The sequence below is a fragment of the Haplochromis burtoni genome, unplaced genomic scaffold (assembly GCF_018398535.1).
Source record: "Haplochromis burtoni strain Fernald_Lab_line unplaced genomic scaffold, NCSU_Asbu1 Contig_81, whole genome shotgun sequence".
Lineage (NCBI taxonomy): Eukaryota > Metazoa > Chordata > Actinopteri > Cichliformes > Cichlidae > Haplochromis > Haplochromis burtoni.
In genome coordinates, this window is record NW_024582442.1 from 2,254,597 (window position 1) to 2,270,429 (window position 15,833).

At 43.1% G+C, this 15,833-nt stretch overlaps 2 protein-coding genes across 2 annotated transcripts; one reads left to right on the plus strand and one right to left on the minus strand.

The window, feature by feature from the left end:
• Window positions 1-5,780: 5,780 nt before the first annotated feature.
• cd7al (cd7 antigen-like) lies at window positions 5,781-9,389 on the minus strand. The gene is made up of 4 exons (XM_005925499.2): window positions 9,144-9,389; window positions 8,492-8,848; window positions 8,315-8,421; window positions 5,781-7,657 (listed from the first exon to the last, which is right to left on the minus strand). Exons 1-4 carry the CDS (start codon window positions 9,190-9,192, stop codon window positions 7,445-7,447), a joined length of 726 nt encoding a protein of 241 aa, XP_005925561.1. The 5' UTR covers window positions 9,193-9,389; the 3' UTR covers window positions 5,781-7,444.
• Window positions 9,390-13,060: 3,671 nt separating this feature from the next.
• Window positions 13,061-15,601, plus strand: LOC102310948 (zona pellucida sperm-binding protein 3). Its single transcript, XM_042222229.1, has 10 exons — window positions 13,061-13,521; window positions 13,599-13,714; window positions 13,816-13,919; window positions 13,987-14,161; window positions 14,408-14,525; window positions 14,603-14,685; window positions 14,766-14,920; window positions 15,044-15,193; window positions 15,268-15,348; window positions 15,423-15,601. Exons 1-10 carry the CDS (start codon window positions 13,141-13,143, stop codon window positions 15,581-15,583), a joined length of 1,524 nt encoding a protein of 507 aa, XP_042078163.1. The 5' UTR covers window positions 13,061-13,140; the 3' UTR covers window positions 15,584-15,601.
• The last annotated feature ends 232 nt before the right edge of the window (window positions 15,602-15,833 follow it).

The following is a 15,833-nucleotide window of genomic DNA, read 5'->3' on the forward strand; positions in this document are numbered from 1 at the left end:
GGAAAAAAAAAGGCGTCATTCCCAAAGTTTAAAAAAACCCTTCAATCAGAGTGGTTGTTGAACTTTCAGCTGGTCCAGACTCGACATTTGTTTCTCTCAGCACTAATAATTAGCCTTAAACTATTTCCTGCCCTGCTATCCTCACTCACTCTGTACTTGGTGAAGAAGCATACGGACACCTGCACACCCTTATTTCTGAGCCAGTGAAACCTGAGTGGAGAGTACATGCTGCTGCGGCTTAACAACCGCTTAAGCAACCACAGCTCGCGACTTCAGTGCATTGTTTTGTTTAGTTTTGTTTGTTTGTTTAAAAGCAGATTGAGTTCCCCTCACAGCGCTCAAAGGGAATGATGCAACTCTGTTCGCCTTGTTCAAGCCATTTATTTTTGTAGTTTTATTTTTAATTTCTCTTCTTGAACCATTGCAAACAAAGCTAAGAAATGATATTATTCAAAATGTGTCTGTCAATCTTATGTGGTGGTGTGGAGGGACGGGGTGGGTGGGGTCGTCGCATGTACAGTTAAGATGGGCGACAACGATGAACCACTGCTATTACTATGGAACTGTAAAGACGAAACACTTCGATGCACCTCAACTCACTTGCGGGGAGACACCTCGCAGTTTGGTCTCATTCTCTCAGACCCACTCACTGATGCTGTGGAGGAGGAGAAAAAAAAACGTAAGTCGTTCCCTCCCTCTGCCTCGCCCCCTCTACCGTGCGCGCCCACTCCGCCTGCAAAGCAACCATTTCAAGCGACGTGCAATATTATAGCCACAGACTCTCACCGTCCAAGCACCCCTTCTCGCGGGATTAATAGAGGAGACAGTAACGAATGAACTGCAAACACTTTATCTGTCTGCCCGCCAACTTCACCACCCACCCATCCACCCACCTGTACCGGCCCTCATCTCCTCATTGCAAAACAAACAAACAAAAAAAACCCTGCCACTACAGCTTCCCTTTGTCTCCCCCAGCAGGGTGTCAGGAGAGTAGCACGCTGGCCTTCTGTCTAAAACACAAGGACGCACACACCACCCGACTCTCCACGATTATGCTTGTGACTGATTTTTGGGGAGAAGGACGGGCAGGTGTGCGTGTGTGTGTGTGTGTGTGTGTGTGCGTGCGTGCATGACGGGGTGATGGCGTCAAACCAAAACAAGAAGACCAGATGACTCCCCTTCCCTCCATTTTACCCACATTTGCATTTCAAGAAATGTCTGAATCAACGATTTGTGTGAGTTGGTGGTCTTATCACAGCACATAGCAAGAGCACGGCTACTCCTCATACCCTCAATGCCAGCGAACAGAAGAAAGGAGAAGCATCACTGGCAAATAAAAATTGAAAAGACAAAAAAAGCAATCTGCTTAGTGGCTTCTCTGTATACTTATTTTTGAACTTGACGTGGATGTGAATTTATTTTTATTTTTCCCCCTTTTTTTTGGAGTCCTTCTTCCCTCGAGTCAGCGGGACCAGAAAGGATGTCAAACAGTAGCAAAGTGAAGGGAAACACAAAGAAGAACTAAGTCAAGCGATGATGGGTGGTGGCAGGAAAAGACCTCAGAGAACTCCACCCCTCTGCTATCAAAGTAGATATCACTGTTACATTGCAACTTTTGAAATCTTTATCCTTGGTGTCTGGAAACACTCGACGTGTTCATGTTCTACTGGGTTCAGCAGGGAGGATCGCCCCCACCCCCACCCCCGCTTTTGGGTTGTTATTGTTGTTGGAGGTCCTGCCAACCTGTGTGATAGTGTGGCCACTGAGTGCCTGCCTGCTGCAGAGTGCAGTGCTGCAGCAGCCCTCGCCCCCTCCCTCCATCTCCCACGCTCGCTCGCTGCCTCCCTGCGGACCCTTACAGACTAGCTTCCCTCCTCTTCCTTCTCCTTTTCCTCCCAAGAGCAGCTCCTTCAGAACTGGCCCGCCACCTTGTATTGAATCTACTACTCACTACTACTACTGCTACACCAGAGTCTGTCAGCAACCTCCATTTCCACTCTCTCCTCCCGTCTCTCTCCTGCAAGGATCACTTTATCCGGACACTGAGTCGACTGATGTTTTTGTTTTATTGTATTTTCCCCTTCTTTTTTTTTTCTTCTTTTTTTTTTATTGGAGTTGCTGGTGTGCATTTTAATTTTGTTTTGTTGTGAGAAGTTTGCTGATATTGTTGCTGTTATCATGAACGATTGTTATATTTGATGATTTCATGGTTTTTATGCAGTGTTCATCTTCTTTCCTGTCCCTCCCACCGCCGCTGCCTCCAAGGCAGAACCAGCGTGTAGTTTAGAGGTACGCCTCAGCCGCGTGAATCACTGAGGGAGGGGGTTCAGGATGGAAAGGAGGGGGGAGGGGGGTGTAGTTTAAGGTTTTCCAGGATGACAAGCCAACTTCTTCTGTCCATCCTGGGGTGACCGAGCGTCCACTGCGCTGTGTCGTAACACACCCATCGTTTTTAGTGTTGATGGGCCTCGCTCACGCTGGTGCTTTTAACTCTGGGAGCACCCAGTTGTCACTTAGAACCACCTCAACTTGATGACAGCCTTCCATTTCTATGCAAAGACAAGGAGGTGTTCGCTCACAGCCATCCCCTACAGCCGCCAATTTTCCACTTAACCCTTTCAACCTTTATTACCGGGCAGCTTCTCTTGAAACCTCACCTGGATTCAAATGTAGGGGACACTGATGGAGCCTCTCTTCAGAATAGAAAAAAATAAAGGGTGGGGGCGGGGCGTGTAGTGGACAGAGCTGTTAGATGACACTAAATGACCTGCTGGAGGCACCAAGTTGAGTTTTTGTGCCAACAGATATCTAAAAGTCTACTTCCACTTTTGGCCACATCCTGATTTATCCTTAGCAACAATGAGTGTACGTTATCGCTGCAGGGCTGTGGGAGCTGTGGGAGGCTTAAGGCCAGATGAGTGGGGCTGGTCACTCACCAGTAGGAGGAGGAAGAGGAGGAGGAGGGAGCGTCCCTGTATGTGTCTGTGCACTGTTTATGGGTCACATCGGGTACATCTCTTTAAAAACCAAAAACATTATCGTTCTCTTTTTTTCCTTTATCATCAAGGTTTTTGCAAAAACTAGAAACTACAAAAAAAACCACAGTCTGTTTCAGCTGTGCACTCTGAGGCCGAGACGCCTGATTTGTTTCTCTGCAAGCTGCCGCCTTCTCATCCTCTCTGGGCTCGTTTCTCTGAGCCACGCCTGGGAGAAGCTGTATCCTGGAGGTTCACTCTGGACCTCCAAACCTGAAGGTTGTGCCAGCCAGTATACACGCATATGTATGAATATATAGAAAACAGGTCATGTCTGCACATTTGACTTTGGGGGTCCAAGCGGGGATCTGACGTATCAGCAGAAACAAGAGACGCACCTCAAGTTCGGTACCAAGTCTTAAAACTCTTTGCGGGGTGGTTTTTGACCCTCTTCCAGAGTCACTTTAGACTCGCATCATTCAACGAAACAATCACTATTGCCTGTGCTGTCTGTTTTTGTGCGATTGTTCCTGAAAAACCTGCATTTTGCTCCACACTGGACTTGAATCAACGGGAGGAGGGGGAAGTTGAACCGAGTGGGAGGGATGGGTGACCAGGACCGAGTCTCAGATGTGCCCTGGGATTTCACCAGCACTGAGAAGCCCCACCCTCTCCCACGCCTTCGTCTGCACTCTTATCTACCTGTCTAGTGTTGGAAATCACATCCTCCCCTCCCCCCTCTGATTTTTTTTTTACGATTTATTATTGTTATTTTAAGTCACACGGACTCAAAGGCAACTGGAGCTCGAGTAAAATCTACTTCTCAGTCGTGGATCAGTCGAGGATCTGGGGGCAAAAAGAGCTGAATTAGCAAATCTCTAAAAACAAAGGTCTGGGTTGAATATGCACATGCTAGCTCATACACAGGATACAACCAAGCGTACATTTGTGGGTGTATGTGTGTCTATGGCTAGATTTCTGTTTTCCACTTAAGCCTAACGCCCCACCCACCCACACCCTTACCTCCCCGCCCTCTGCCCTGGCATCAGCTCCTTACCCTCTGTATCCAACATCAATGTTTCCCAGAAGACAAGATCATAAACATATCAGAGTAATACAAAATAATGAAAACAAATACTTGAATCAAAAGAAGCGCCAATAATGTAATGTGAACACTTTTTTTTTTTGTAGTGTTTTTCTTTTTCTTGTCTCATTCATTCACTTTGGAGTTTTATTTTATTTTTAAGCATCAGTTCAGAGTGAAAAAACAAAACAAAGATCGGTTTTAAAAAGAAAAAAAAATTTTTTTTTTTAAAGGCAAATTTACATCAGTCGTATTTGAGTGTTTGCACAAGGCCGCTTGTACTGTACGTTGTGAATGAATGTCTGCGAGGTGAAACGATGCGTGAGAGCTCGTGATTACAGCGGAGGGATCTCTGCCTCACGTTTCTCTTCAGTTCAGTATCATTTTTGTTGTTGTTTTCTTTTTGCTTGTCAAATACTATATTCTGATGTTAATTGTTACTAGCCTCTAGCGTTGCACTGAGTGTCAGCCTCACCCCTCATCCAGCTATATGAACAACATGATACAAGTACTGAGGGGAGGGGGGAAGAGGTATCTGGGGGGACAGTTCATGTGTAAATGTTTACTCAAGGACTAAAAATAAGTGTGTTTTTAAAAAGAAAATGTAATGTTTATCTACCTTAGTGGCTTTCATTGTGGAATAATCCAAGAAAGTATGGATCATAATTGAGTATTGCACCATTTTTCAGACTATAAACTTAAAAAAAAAAAAAATCGAAAAAAAAATCATATGTCTAAAAAAAAAAATGCAGCAAAAAAAAAAAGTATTTTGCAGACCTGTGGCCATAGATTGGGGTAGAAGGACTTCAGCTCTCCCAAATCTGAGCAACGGAGGGTGAAGGACATGACATCAGACCGAGCCTTGGCTTCTAGGGCTCATTCAGAGGTGCCTACCTTTTTATTTTTATTTTATTTTTCGGGGTTTGTTAGCTTTCGTTCGGTTTTCTCTTAGTTCACTCATCTGTTCTTCTGCAAGGCCACTGACAGTTTACAGTTTTTATTCTGGAGTTCAGAAACAAATCAGCAAAACAAAGGAATGAAACCATGTGGGGAAACTAAAAAAAAAAAAAAAAGACAAATGCTTCCATTTTTAAGAAAAAGTGCAACACTTCACAGAATGAAGATTTTATTGTGCTACTTTCAGAACTCTGGGATTGAACAGTGTTGTCTTGTTATGTTTAACCTTCTTTATTCTGTGTTAATGTTGTTCATGGACTATCTGAAGCCTTTTTGTTTTATTTTTATTATATATATTTTTTTTCCTTTATATAAAAAACAGAAAAGAAGACAAAAAAAGACATAATTGCTCACTATCTTGCACACACACGAAAAAGTGGATCTTGTCTCAGGAAGGCCAGGGTTCCAGAGTACCAACTCCACGCCATTTTAATGTACATTTTTATGAGTTTAAAGAAAAAAAACAAAAAAAAAAACAACAACAAAGGATGACTTAAAAGAAACAATTCTAAGCACTGAAAGTTATGGATTTCAGAAGAAGAGAGAATACCTTTTGTTTCTAAATCCGTAGCAGTTACATAATAACCAAATAATGGACTTTAAAATAAAAATGGAGTGCTTTATATATAAATCTATATATTAAAATTGCTTTACATGGAAAAAACAAAAACAAAAATGGTCTGAGTTTGTTTAAGAAAAAAAGGAAAAAAAAGATGGTGAATAACATGCAAAATGCTGTATGTTTGAATCTTTATTGTGTTTTCTTAATGAGGTCCCGTCCTGACTGATTCAGGAAACATTGTGCATTAATCTCTCTCTCTCTCTCTCTCTCTCTCTCTCTCTCTCTCACATATATATATATTCTCCCACAGCGGGTATTAATAATAGATGAATTTTGTTTTCTTTCTTTTTGTGGAGCATTTTTCACAGCTTGGAGGATGTTTGTAAAACGTGAGCTGGTTGTAAAAGGATCATGAAACTATGCACAAGTGTTTGGGGTGGGGGTGGGAGGGGTGAAGGTGGGGATTTTATGGCCTACTTGCTGTAGGTGGCTGATCTATTGCAGGGGTTTTGGGGATCCAATGTGTTTTTATTTGTTTGAGTTGTTTTGTTTTTTTTCTTTGATAAAGAGGGCAGAGAGGGGTTGGAGACCTCCATCTCCAGCTTCCTCCCCCCACCCTCTGATTCAGATTGGCCTAGCGCTACATCACCATGCTGTGTATTCCTAAAAACCAATGAGCGTCTCACTCTTTAGCACTGTGGGATTCTAGCCTGTCACCCTCCAAGGGTTTTTTTTTTGTTGTTGTTTTTGTTTGTTTTTCTCCTCAGTTAAGGTTTTACAGAGGGTGGGTGGGAAAGTTATGGGATTAGGGCTGCTTTTTTTTTTCTTTTGTTTGAAATATTAAGTAAAAACGTCTGTACTGAGAGTTAATGAGAAGTCAGTGGCTTGTAATGTTTTGTTTTTATTTTGTTTCTCTCTGTATATCTCTTACTCCTCATAGAATGTGATTGTTAAATGACATGCACCGAAACAAATGTTTTCATGAACTATGGAGCTTCTTTCAAATATTAATAAAAATAGCATTTTTTTGTTTCTTGGCTGTTAAAGCCGTCCCCTCCTCATGTATTGCTTCCACCACGAAGGTTTAATGTGTGTTGTCCTGTCTGTAAACACGATAGCTCAAAGACTTTCCACAGAGTGTAGAGCGGGGTCGGGTTAACAGTCCATCGAGGTCTTTAAGATCGACTCAATGATTTATTGGTCTAAAATTGACAAAAAGCCTTCTGACTCAGACACTATGATTCTTACAAGTGTGGTGTGTTATCAGCGTAAAAATTTATCGTGTAAACAGCGATGTTTAACTCATTTCTGTCATTGTGAAGAAGTTTAACCACACACTGAATCTCTCAGATGTAAGAAAAAAAAGTGCAATTTCAGCAGAACATCAGAGTTCATGATGAAGAAATGCTGCTGTAGTTAATGGAAATGGAAGAGTAGATGGTGAAAAGACTTACTTTGTTTATATATTACTTAATTACGTTGGTGTAGTGTGACTGGTCATGGGGGAGGTCTTCTCTACCTGGCTGTTTCTGGCCCCCAAGCCATATAACGACACCCCTGGTATAAGGATTTAAAATATGTCATGTTTAACCTTTGACCGCTCCTTCAAGCTCAGTAGAAAAAACCTAAAATTACCTTAAACTATGTTTAAAAAGAACAAAGTAAACTAAATGCATGTGTACAAAATACAATTTTAAAAGTGAATACTGCTCAGAGCGTGAGTCGCCTCGGTGGAGGTTCGTGCTATTTCTTCATCCTTTTATATCCTGAATGCAAATCACCATCGGAGCGTGTGCAGCACTTGTATTTTTGCAAAGGCGTCTGTTATTTCCTGTTACTGCTCGCAGCACCGTTGGCCCGACGGTGTCAGTCTCTCAGTTTGAGCTGTCTGGGACAGGCGTAGTAGTTGTCCTGAAGCTGTCGGATGTTTGGGTTAGCGTACACGGGGAAGTTGACTTCCTCCAGGTGCGAGGGGGCCTCGTGGTTATTCTGGGGGCCTCTGGGGCTCTGCTGCTTCCTGCCCATTTCCTCATAGATCGGAGCATGAGGTTGTGGTTTGCGATGAGACCTTAACTTCACCTACAACACATCATATTTGGGGGTTTTTTAGATTGTGATAGAACAAAAAGTTTCAGCTTTTGTTTTTGTAGCTTGGATGTGTAGTCTTGATTTTAAAAAAAGAAAAATAATCCCTTGGGGGTTTTCAGTCTCAAAATATCAAAATACTCCAGTAATCTCTCCTTTAACGCTCACTCCACCAGTACCTGATCACAGACCTTATAAATAACGTTTGTTACTTAAAAAAGCAAATGATACTAATTACATTAGAAACTGTTCTGTCCTTGGGTTTTGCACCTTGGCTATTTTGTGCAAGACTGATGGTATTAGTAATAACGCAGCAGGAAATGAATCGTACAGTCATTTATTGAGGTTGTCTGGGTTGTTGAACACAGATCCTGCTGTGGTTCACCTCTAACTTGGGCTCCTGTCTGCTGTATTAGCAGACAGGAGCCCAAGCACATTTTGAGTAACGATGCTGCAGTCACACATCACACTTTATCAGAAGATTCCCTCAAAGAAAACAGATGACTGACAGACCAGGATCATAGCCGACACATTAATTGATAATCAGCCTCGTGTAACTCACTCGTGCAGCTGTAGTCGTTATTTTGATGGAGTTATGCAACCAAACTATCAGAGCTCTGTTAAAGCTGCATCTCTGAGGTAACTACTCACACATTTCTGGATGGCCAGCCAGGTGAGGGTCAGCAGAAGAAGCCCTGCTGCTGTGAAGATGGTCCAGAGTAGAGGGGCGTAACCAGGAGAGCAGTGGCACGGCCTCCCTGCAGCACAAACAACAGTTAAATCTCAACAAGCTTGAATCCTGCACTGTGAGGTGGTGTAACCACATACCTGCCATCTCAACCAGCACGAAGGTCTTCTGAGCGCAGAGGATCATCTGATCAGAGCTGTTAGTGTCTCTGTAGCTCAGATCCCACATGTACAGCCCTGTGTCGCTCAGCTCTAAGCGAGAAATGGTCACGTTGACCTTCATGGAGCTCAGGTCTCCACGGAGCACCAGGCGAGCTCTGTGATCCGTGGCGACCGTGACCTCACCAGCCTCAGTCACGGACACCAGGGTTGTCTGGCTCTGGACACCGCGGTGGTACAGGTGGAGGCTCGTCAGGCCTCCGTGGGCCTGCCAAGGGGAGCAGGAGATCACCACAGCCTGACCCTCCGTCAGACGTTTTAAGATCACCTCTGCGTTGGCTGAAGGAGGGAATGACAGACGTTAACTCCACACGGAAATATGTCTCAACATCCCTGAGGATTAACCCTTCTGTCTATCACATGTCCAAACAGCTGGAGAAGGAGCCATCAGATTTTCCACTTTCTTTACATCTCGTTGTGGAGGTTGATTTTTTTTCCCCCCATCCTGAGATCAAATGTTTCATATATTCATTACCAAGGTTTATGATTTCAAACCTTCTCTTACAAACTTTTAGTTTAAGTCTACACACACACACATTATTATTAATATGATTCAAATGTCCGTATTTCTTACCTTCGAACAGCTGAAAGAAAATAAGAATCCAGGCCGGCCTCGCCTTCATTGTCCGTTCAGTTACAGAAGCTCTGAGATCCACCGCAGCTCAGTCATAGTGTGTCTTTCCTCTTTGTTTCACACTCTTGTGAGTCTCTGTGGACAGCCTCACCCTATTTATTGTTCTTCACCTCGGAGCAGGAAGACGACTTCAAAGCGAGAGCAGCTGTTAAAATCCTCCCCTTGGTCTCCGAGCTCCACGCTGAGATTTTCTAACTGACTTTTAAAGGTTGTCACGTGCTGGGTGCACACCCCTCTGAGTAAAAAACTACAGTGAAAATGAATCCTCAACATCCTCAAGAAGTTTTTTTTTTTTAAATTAGTCAAGTAAAAACAAATATAGAGTTCTAACATGTGAATCTTATGACTGCCTCCAACAGTCAGGTTACAACATTATCAACTAAACACAGATTAAATAAGAAAACTAGTTTGTTTCTGTGTGACTGTGTGAAGTTCCTGCAGTCAGGAGGCCACGCTTGGTGGAGCAGAGTGTGGGAGGTGGTTTTATAGCTTCCTTAACACAGAAACATCTAACATACGTAAAACAATACAGAACATAAATCTGTGAACATTACTTACATACTCACAGGAAAATTATCTTCTGGCTTCTCCCTTCAGGGGTCACCTCAGCAGCCCTCTGCATGTCCCCCTTCACTACATCAATGAATCTCTGAGGTCTTCCTTTTTTCCTCCTTCCTGGCAGCTTCATCTTCAACATCCAGCTGTCCCTCCTCTGCACATGCCCAAACTATTTCAGCCTCACCTCTCTAGAATAAAGAATAAAATGTAAATAATAAATCATTAGTAAAAAAAGAAATATGATGCATTTTATTTGAATGCATCATATTTCTCATCTCTGGGTGTAACAGTTGACCTGTATTATATTATTCACTATCAGATCCGGAGCTCTGCCTTTGTTAATAAATGCGCTCATCTCTTTTGCTTTCGGGTTTTTTGTTTTGTCTGTTTGTTGCACATTGCAATATTCACACATGAACATCTAACAAACATTTTCTCAATCTCTAACATGATCGTTACTAAACCAGTACAGTGAAATCTGCGCACTGCTCAGATAAAGACAGCGCAGATCAGCTGATTTCTGCCCCGTTTCATGACGGTCTGAGCCAGGCGATTTTGGCTAAGACCCCCAAAGATTTCTTACTTTTTTGACAATATTTGCTGTTTGTGTGACACACTAAAAATATAAAAAGCATACAGTACGTGAACATTTTAACAACAAAAGTATAGATACCCCCCCCCCCAAAATGGTTTGTTCCAGCTCGCCTCTCCCCTACTGTGAGACGCAGCGGAGCGGAGGTGTAAGTGCCTGGCTGAGAACAGGACATGTTAGCTGCATTTAACCTGCAGTTACTCTTTATATAGGTGGGTAGGAGTCAGACCATGTTTCTTTTTAGCTGAAAAACATTACACCAGGTAACCTGCAGTGTTGAAAACGTGTTTTCCGACGATGTTTGCTACCCTACAATCCGTCCTGCTCTGTAGTAAAATCAGCGACATTTGACCGTCCTGTTGCTCCCATTGAAATGTATACAGCCTATTTAAAATCTAAAACTTTAAATTGTCCGTAGCCTAGCTGTTGTTACCACTGTCCTGTTTGAAATGGATACTAACTAGCTAACTGACTGAATGCCCATTAACCTTATAACTCCTGTTGTGTGTGTGTGTGTGTGTTGTGTACAGAGAGACAGCCAGGTTCATAATGCGATATAAGGAAGTTTTTTCAAAAAAAGGAGCCACATTCAGGTAAAAGTGTAAAATCAAATGATCCGTCAATCAGAGAATAATGTTGGATCAGTGTTTCAATATTTATATCTTTTATTAGATGTTCATGTGGTTTGGTTATTTGCCTTTTGGTTGAAAGTACACTAGAGAGGACTTTTTTTAGTGATCTTAATAGTATTTTTTTCATATTAATGTAATTTTTCATCTAATTGAATACAATCTATTTGTGTATGATTGTCAGTCCAAAGAGGGAGAGAGGAAAGGGGAACGTGAGGAGAAAGTACAAGGTCAGGAAGAACCAGGTAAGAAAACAGACAGGGAACAGTGACAGGCACAACAGAAACTGTTAAACTGACAAAGAAAAAAAGATTTTACTCACACAATCTGGAAGTTGTGTCCTCCCTATATTAAAGCTGCTATACAGAATCTGCAAAACAAACTGGGTTGAAACATTTTTGACCCTCTTTAACAACATTCCAACATAACATTATAATTGATTGGGGAGATTAAATTAATGATATATTTTTATGTGGTTCAGCCACAACTCTACTAAAACCTCAGCCAGTAATAGGTAGGCCAACTTTTGGACCGTCCAGTTGTCTGTATGACTGCCGCAGTACTACATCACATTTGCACACTATCAGAAAGAGCCAAACAGCCCTGGTGGAGTGAGGAGCTGTAAAGAGAAGCAGATGCTCTGTTTATTTCTAAAAATGTTTTAAGCTTGTTTCAAAGATTCTGTACTGCAGCTTTAAATGTTTTCCAAAAGCACACAACACTTATCAGTGTTTCTCAAACTTTTTACAGTGTGGTACCACCTGATAAAAATGTCAAGCTCTCCCAAGTACCACTATGAAAGCATGAAACTCATAAATCTTACAACACAAAATTAGTATTATTAAATTAGTAAAATTAGTGTCTGCAGTAAAGATTTTTTCATACATTGTATACATTCTACCACAGGCAAAGTTGCCTCCATTTTTATATTTTTTTATTAATATTTTGTAATAATTTATTCTGTTTTGGGAGTATTTTTTATGTATCTGTATTATATTATACATATCATTAAAAGTGAATCTCTGTCCAAAAATGCACTCAGTTTACTTTTTACTCACTATGAGCATCATTCATTATTCTCCCCCAGTAATTAAGGTTAGGATATGTATTTTTTTTATTCCAATCCATTCTTCTTTTGCAGCATTTAAATAACCTTTATCAGATTTGATGGTTTTGTTACAGACTTTTCAAAATTTGGGGATTAAATTGTGTTAAAATGTACAAAACAGTGATGTCATGTTTTGTGTGAGGACCCAGGCACAGAGAGACTTGATGAATTTAAGAATCTTATGATTTAATAAAGAAATTTGCAGACTTGCACAGAGATGGTAAAATTATGATGACTGATAACAGAGACGAAGACAACAGACGATGAGGACAGGGAGGAACAGGGGTTTAAATGCACCAAGGAGACAGTCATAGAGAACTCTGGGACAACTGGAGACATTTAAGGATGCAGGGACTGACAGAGACAGGGAAGACGTGTAAAGTTTATTTTGCCTGGCTGGGCAGCTCTCTGGGTGCTCAGCACCCCCAAAGCTCTGATCCTAGAATCGCACCTGATCTGAGCAGTGTCGTCGTTGAGCATCAGTGAGTGGGCGTCAGCTCTAAACACTCATCGTGAACACTGAAGAAGAGTTTCACGACAGAGCCATGTGGGCACCTCGCTCACAGCTTTGAGCCACTCATCCAATGTGCCAGTTACGCGCTCGTTCGCTCCCTCTCAGTACAAGTAAATTAACAATCACATAGAAGCAACTACTACAACCACGAGGTACACAAAGCACCCTTTTTCGGTGTTAGATCTTTGTACAGTTCCAACAATTTCTCACAGACTGCTCTCGTTAACACGATCTGCATAAAGTACGTAGTTATATCTTTTCCCAAATCCATATGAAGCCTCCTACCCGTCTTTCCTACCCACTTTTCCTTCTGTGAAGGAAGGGAGTTTAGGAAAGGAGGCAAGAGGAACCCCGAGACTGCGTGGATGCAGGTAGAAGCTCATTAGTGTTTGAGTGGACTCAGGTGTGCGGGGTACGCTGACGAGGCTGATTGGTTGAAGCTTAAAACGCTCCTCGTGTCAGCCTAGAGCGCTGTCTCGTGGGTCAGACAGGCGCGCTCGCGGTCCGAAGCTGGTTGCCTCGTTTTTGTTTTCTTTATGGAGCCTTTACATTTTTGGGTTGACCTCCTCGTTGGGCTCTTCCTGTCGGGACTCTGCGTTCAGTCATCTTTAGTTTTCCCGCCGCCACCACTTCATGCTTTCTTCCAGAGGGCTCCGCGTTCGTGGAGCCACAGCCACACTCACAGCGCGCACCAGGAGCAAAAAGAACGGGAGCACGTGAACACCGTTGGCGTGATCTGCCACCCGGACTCTCTGGAGGTCGTGATCAAGGCAGACATGTTTGCTATTGGAGCTCCTGTTAACAGCGACGACCTCCGCCTTGGAGTGGAGGGCAGCGACGACTGCAGAGCCGCAGCGGCCTCTGAGGATGAGTACAGGATCCACGCTGGCCTCGCGGACTGCGGCACCAAACACATGGTAACTAATCTGTGCTGCAGCTTATACACGTATTAAATCTAACATCGTCTACTTATAAACACACCTGCTCTCCACAGATGACTGAAGGATGTCTAGTCTACACAAACCTCCTCATTTACGCTCCTGTGGCCTCTCCTCATGGCGTAATCCGAATGGAGGAGGCTGTGATTCCAATTGAGTGCCATTATGAAAGGTCTGTATTCGCTTTTATTTATTTTTAATTTTAAAAAAAGTACACCTTCAAAGATTATCAATATATTCTTCACTCTTTTAAAAACGTGCTTTGTGTTTTAGGAAGTACAGTTTGTCCAGCTCTCCACTCCAGCCTGCCTGGATCCCCTTCACATCTAGGCAGACCACAGAGGAACGCTTGGTGTTTGACCTGAAGCTGATGACAGGTGAGTTGACTTCCATCGCTGACTTCTTGGCCTTGATTTTATGCTCACCGCTCTGCTCTCTGTGCAGACGACTGGCAGCACGAGCGTGGGCTTAATGTGTTTTACCTCGGCGAGCCCATCAGCATCGAGGCCTCAGTCAGAGTTGGACATCACGCGGGACTCCGGGTGTTCATGAGCAACTGTGTGGCCACTCTTCACCCAGACGTGAACACTCAACCCAGATACAGTTTTATTGAAAATGGGTAAGCGCACACAAAGGCCTGGATTTGGACTACGTTAGAGTGGATTTTAAGCCTGAGCGGGAGTTGCAAAGTAATGAGGGGCTTAAGTGATGAGCCATTTAGGGAGTGTAACTGTTGATGATGAAGATGGTGTAAAGGCTGGCTAGAATGGTTTGAGTTATGGAGACTTGAGGTTAAAGTTTCTACAGTCGATGCAAGTTAAGTGTAGTTTATCTGACTCTCACATTACCCTAAAATCTTGTTTAGGTGCTTGGTTGATTCAAGGTTTCCAGGGTCGAGGGCCTTCTTCCTACCCAGAGCACAAGACGAAAAGCTCCACTTGGTGATCGATGCCTTTAGGTTCCACAATGCCGACAACGGGGAGGTGAGAATGTATTGTGGCAGTAAGTCGTACTCTTGCAGATGTGCTTTCTTTATCTTCCTGACAAATTCTCTTGTTAGGTCTACATCACATGCCATCTGACTGCTGTCCCAGTGAATGATGCAGAATCCACAAATAAAGCATGCACCTTCATAAATGAAAGGTGTGTCTGAAAGTGTCCAGCAGATGATTGAAAGTCAATGCATGTGGGACTGACCAAAACGTGCCAATGATTCTCTTCAGATGGCGGTCAGCTGATGGGAACGACTACCTCTGTGGGCAGTGTCAAAGCCAGAATGAAGTCGTCCAGCCCCGCAGTAAGCCCATCAGCCAAGGAAGATTTGGTCCCCGTGGGTTTCGGAAACCAGTGGAACCTGAACCGCTGAGGACTAATCAGGGTAGAGTTTCCAGTCTGTCCATTGTAGCTGCTGTTTAGTTTTGTGCATGCTGGTCACCACTAGATGTCAGCATTAACCCAGTTTTGTGCTCAAAAGTCTGATGTCCTATTTTCTTTTGGGAAGTGTGGGAACATGAAGCTAAACTAGGACCAGTGAAGGTCCTGCACTCACAGAAGAGCAGGCCTCTACCTGTGGAGAAGCTGCCTGTGGGTCTCAATAAAATCGGCGGGCCTGTGTATGGCAGCCAGTGGAGAAGTGGAATACACAAACTTGGTAACCAGAAGGGCAACAGTAATTACTAATTTTTAGTCTGGTTTTGTAATAAGTGAAACTTCTTAAAATAATAGATTTGGAGAAAGGACTGCTTCCTGACTTGTCTGCACCAGACCTTGAAGAGACTGATGGCAAAAGTGAAATGGCTGGAAAAGGTAAACTAAGGTCTTGTCAAGTCTTTTAAAATTTGAACAGTGATAATGTGGGGTTCTCTTTCCTCCAATTACAGGTGGGGAAGAAGATGCTCCAGAGTTTAAAGTGAACCTTGAAGAATCCTCTCTGGACAACAGCACCACTGCAGCTCCCCATGTCAACACCACCTCAGAGTTTGAAGTGGAGGAGACCATGCTGTCTAATGCAACTGCTACAGAGTCTGACCCTAAGAAATAAACTTAACTATACATTGTACTCTGATCTGACTAATCTGTTCTGTCACAGTTACAATCTTGCAAATGGACTGCAGCAAGGCACATTTCTTTGGAAACATGGGGTCACTGGTCAAGATGAGACTTTTGGAAGGAGATCATGATGTAGAGTAGCAGGCAACATGGAGAAACCTTAGATTATGGGAGACTGCTGCACTTAACATGTTGCTGGTTCTAACTCCTATAGCTGTGGGAAGAACTGACCAGTGCACTTG

Excerpts from the sequence above, each read along its gene's own strand:
- LOC102310948 (XM_042222229.1), top strand. The coding sequence starts at position 13,141 with ATGGAGCCTTTACATTTTTGGGTTGACCTCCTCGTTGGGCTCTTCCTG. Across the intron at positions 14,686-14,765 it reads TGCACCTTCATAAATGAAAG|ATGGCGGTCAGCTGATGGGA; the intron begins GTGTGTCTGAAA and ends GATTCTCTTCAG. Across the intron at positions 15,194-15,267 it reads AAGTGGAATACACAAACTTG|ATTTGGAGAAAGGACTGCTT; the intron begins GTAACCAGAAGG and ends TTAAAATAATAG.
- cd7al (XM_005925499.2), bottom strand. The coding sequence starts at position 9,192 with ATGAAGGCGAGGCCGGCCTGGATTCTTATTTTCTTTCAGCTGTTCGAA. Across the intron at positions 8,422-8,491 it reads CGTGCTGGTTGAGATGGCAG|GGAGGCCGTGCCACTGCTCT; the intron begins GTATGTGGTTAC and ends TTTGTGCTGCAG. Across the intron at positions 7,658-8,314 it reads GGCTGGCCATCCAGAAATGT|GTGAAGTTAAGGTCTCATCG; the intron begins GTGAGTAGTTAC and ends GATGTGTTGTAG.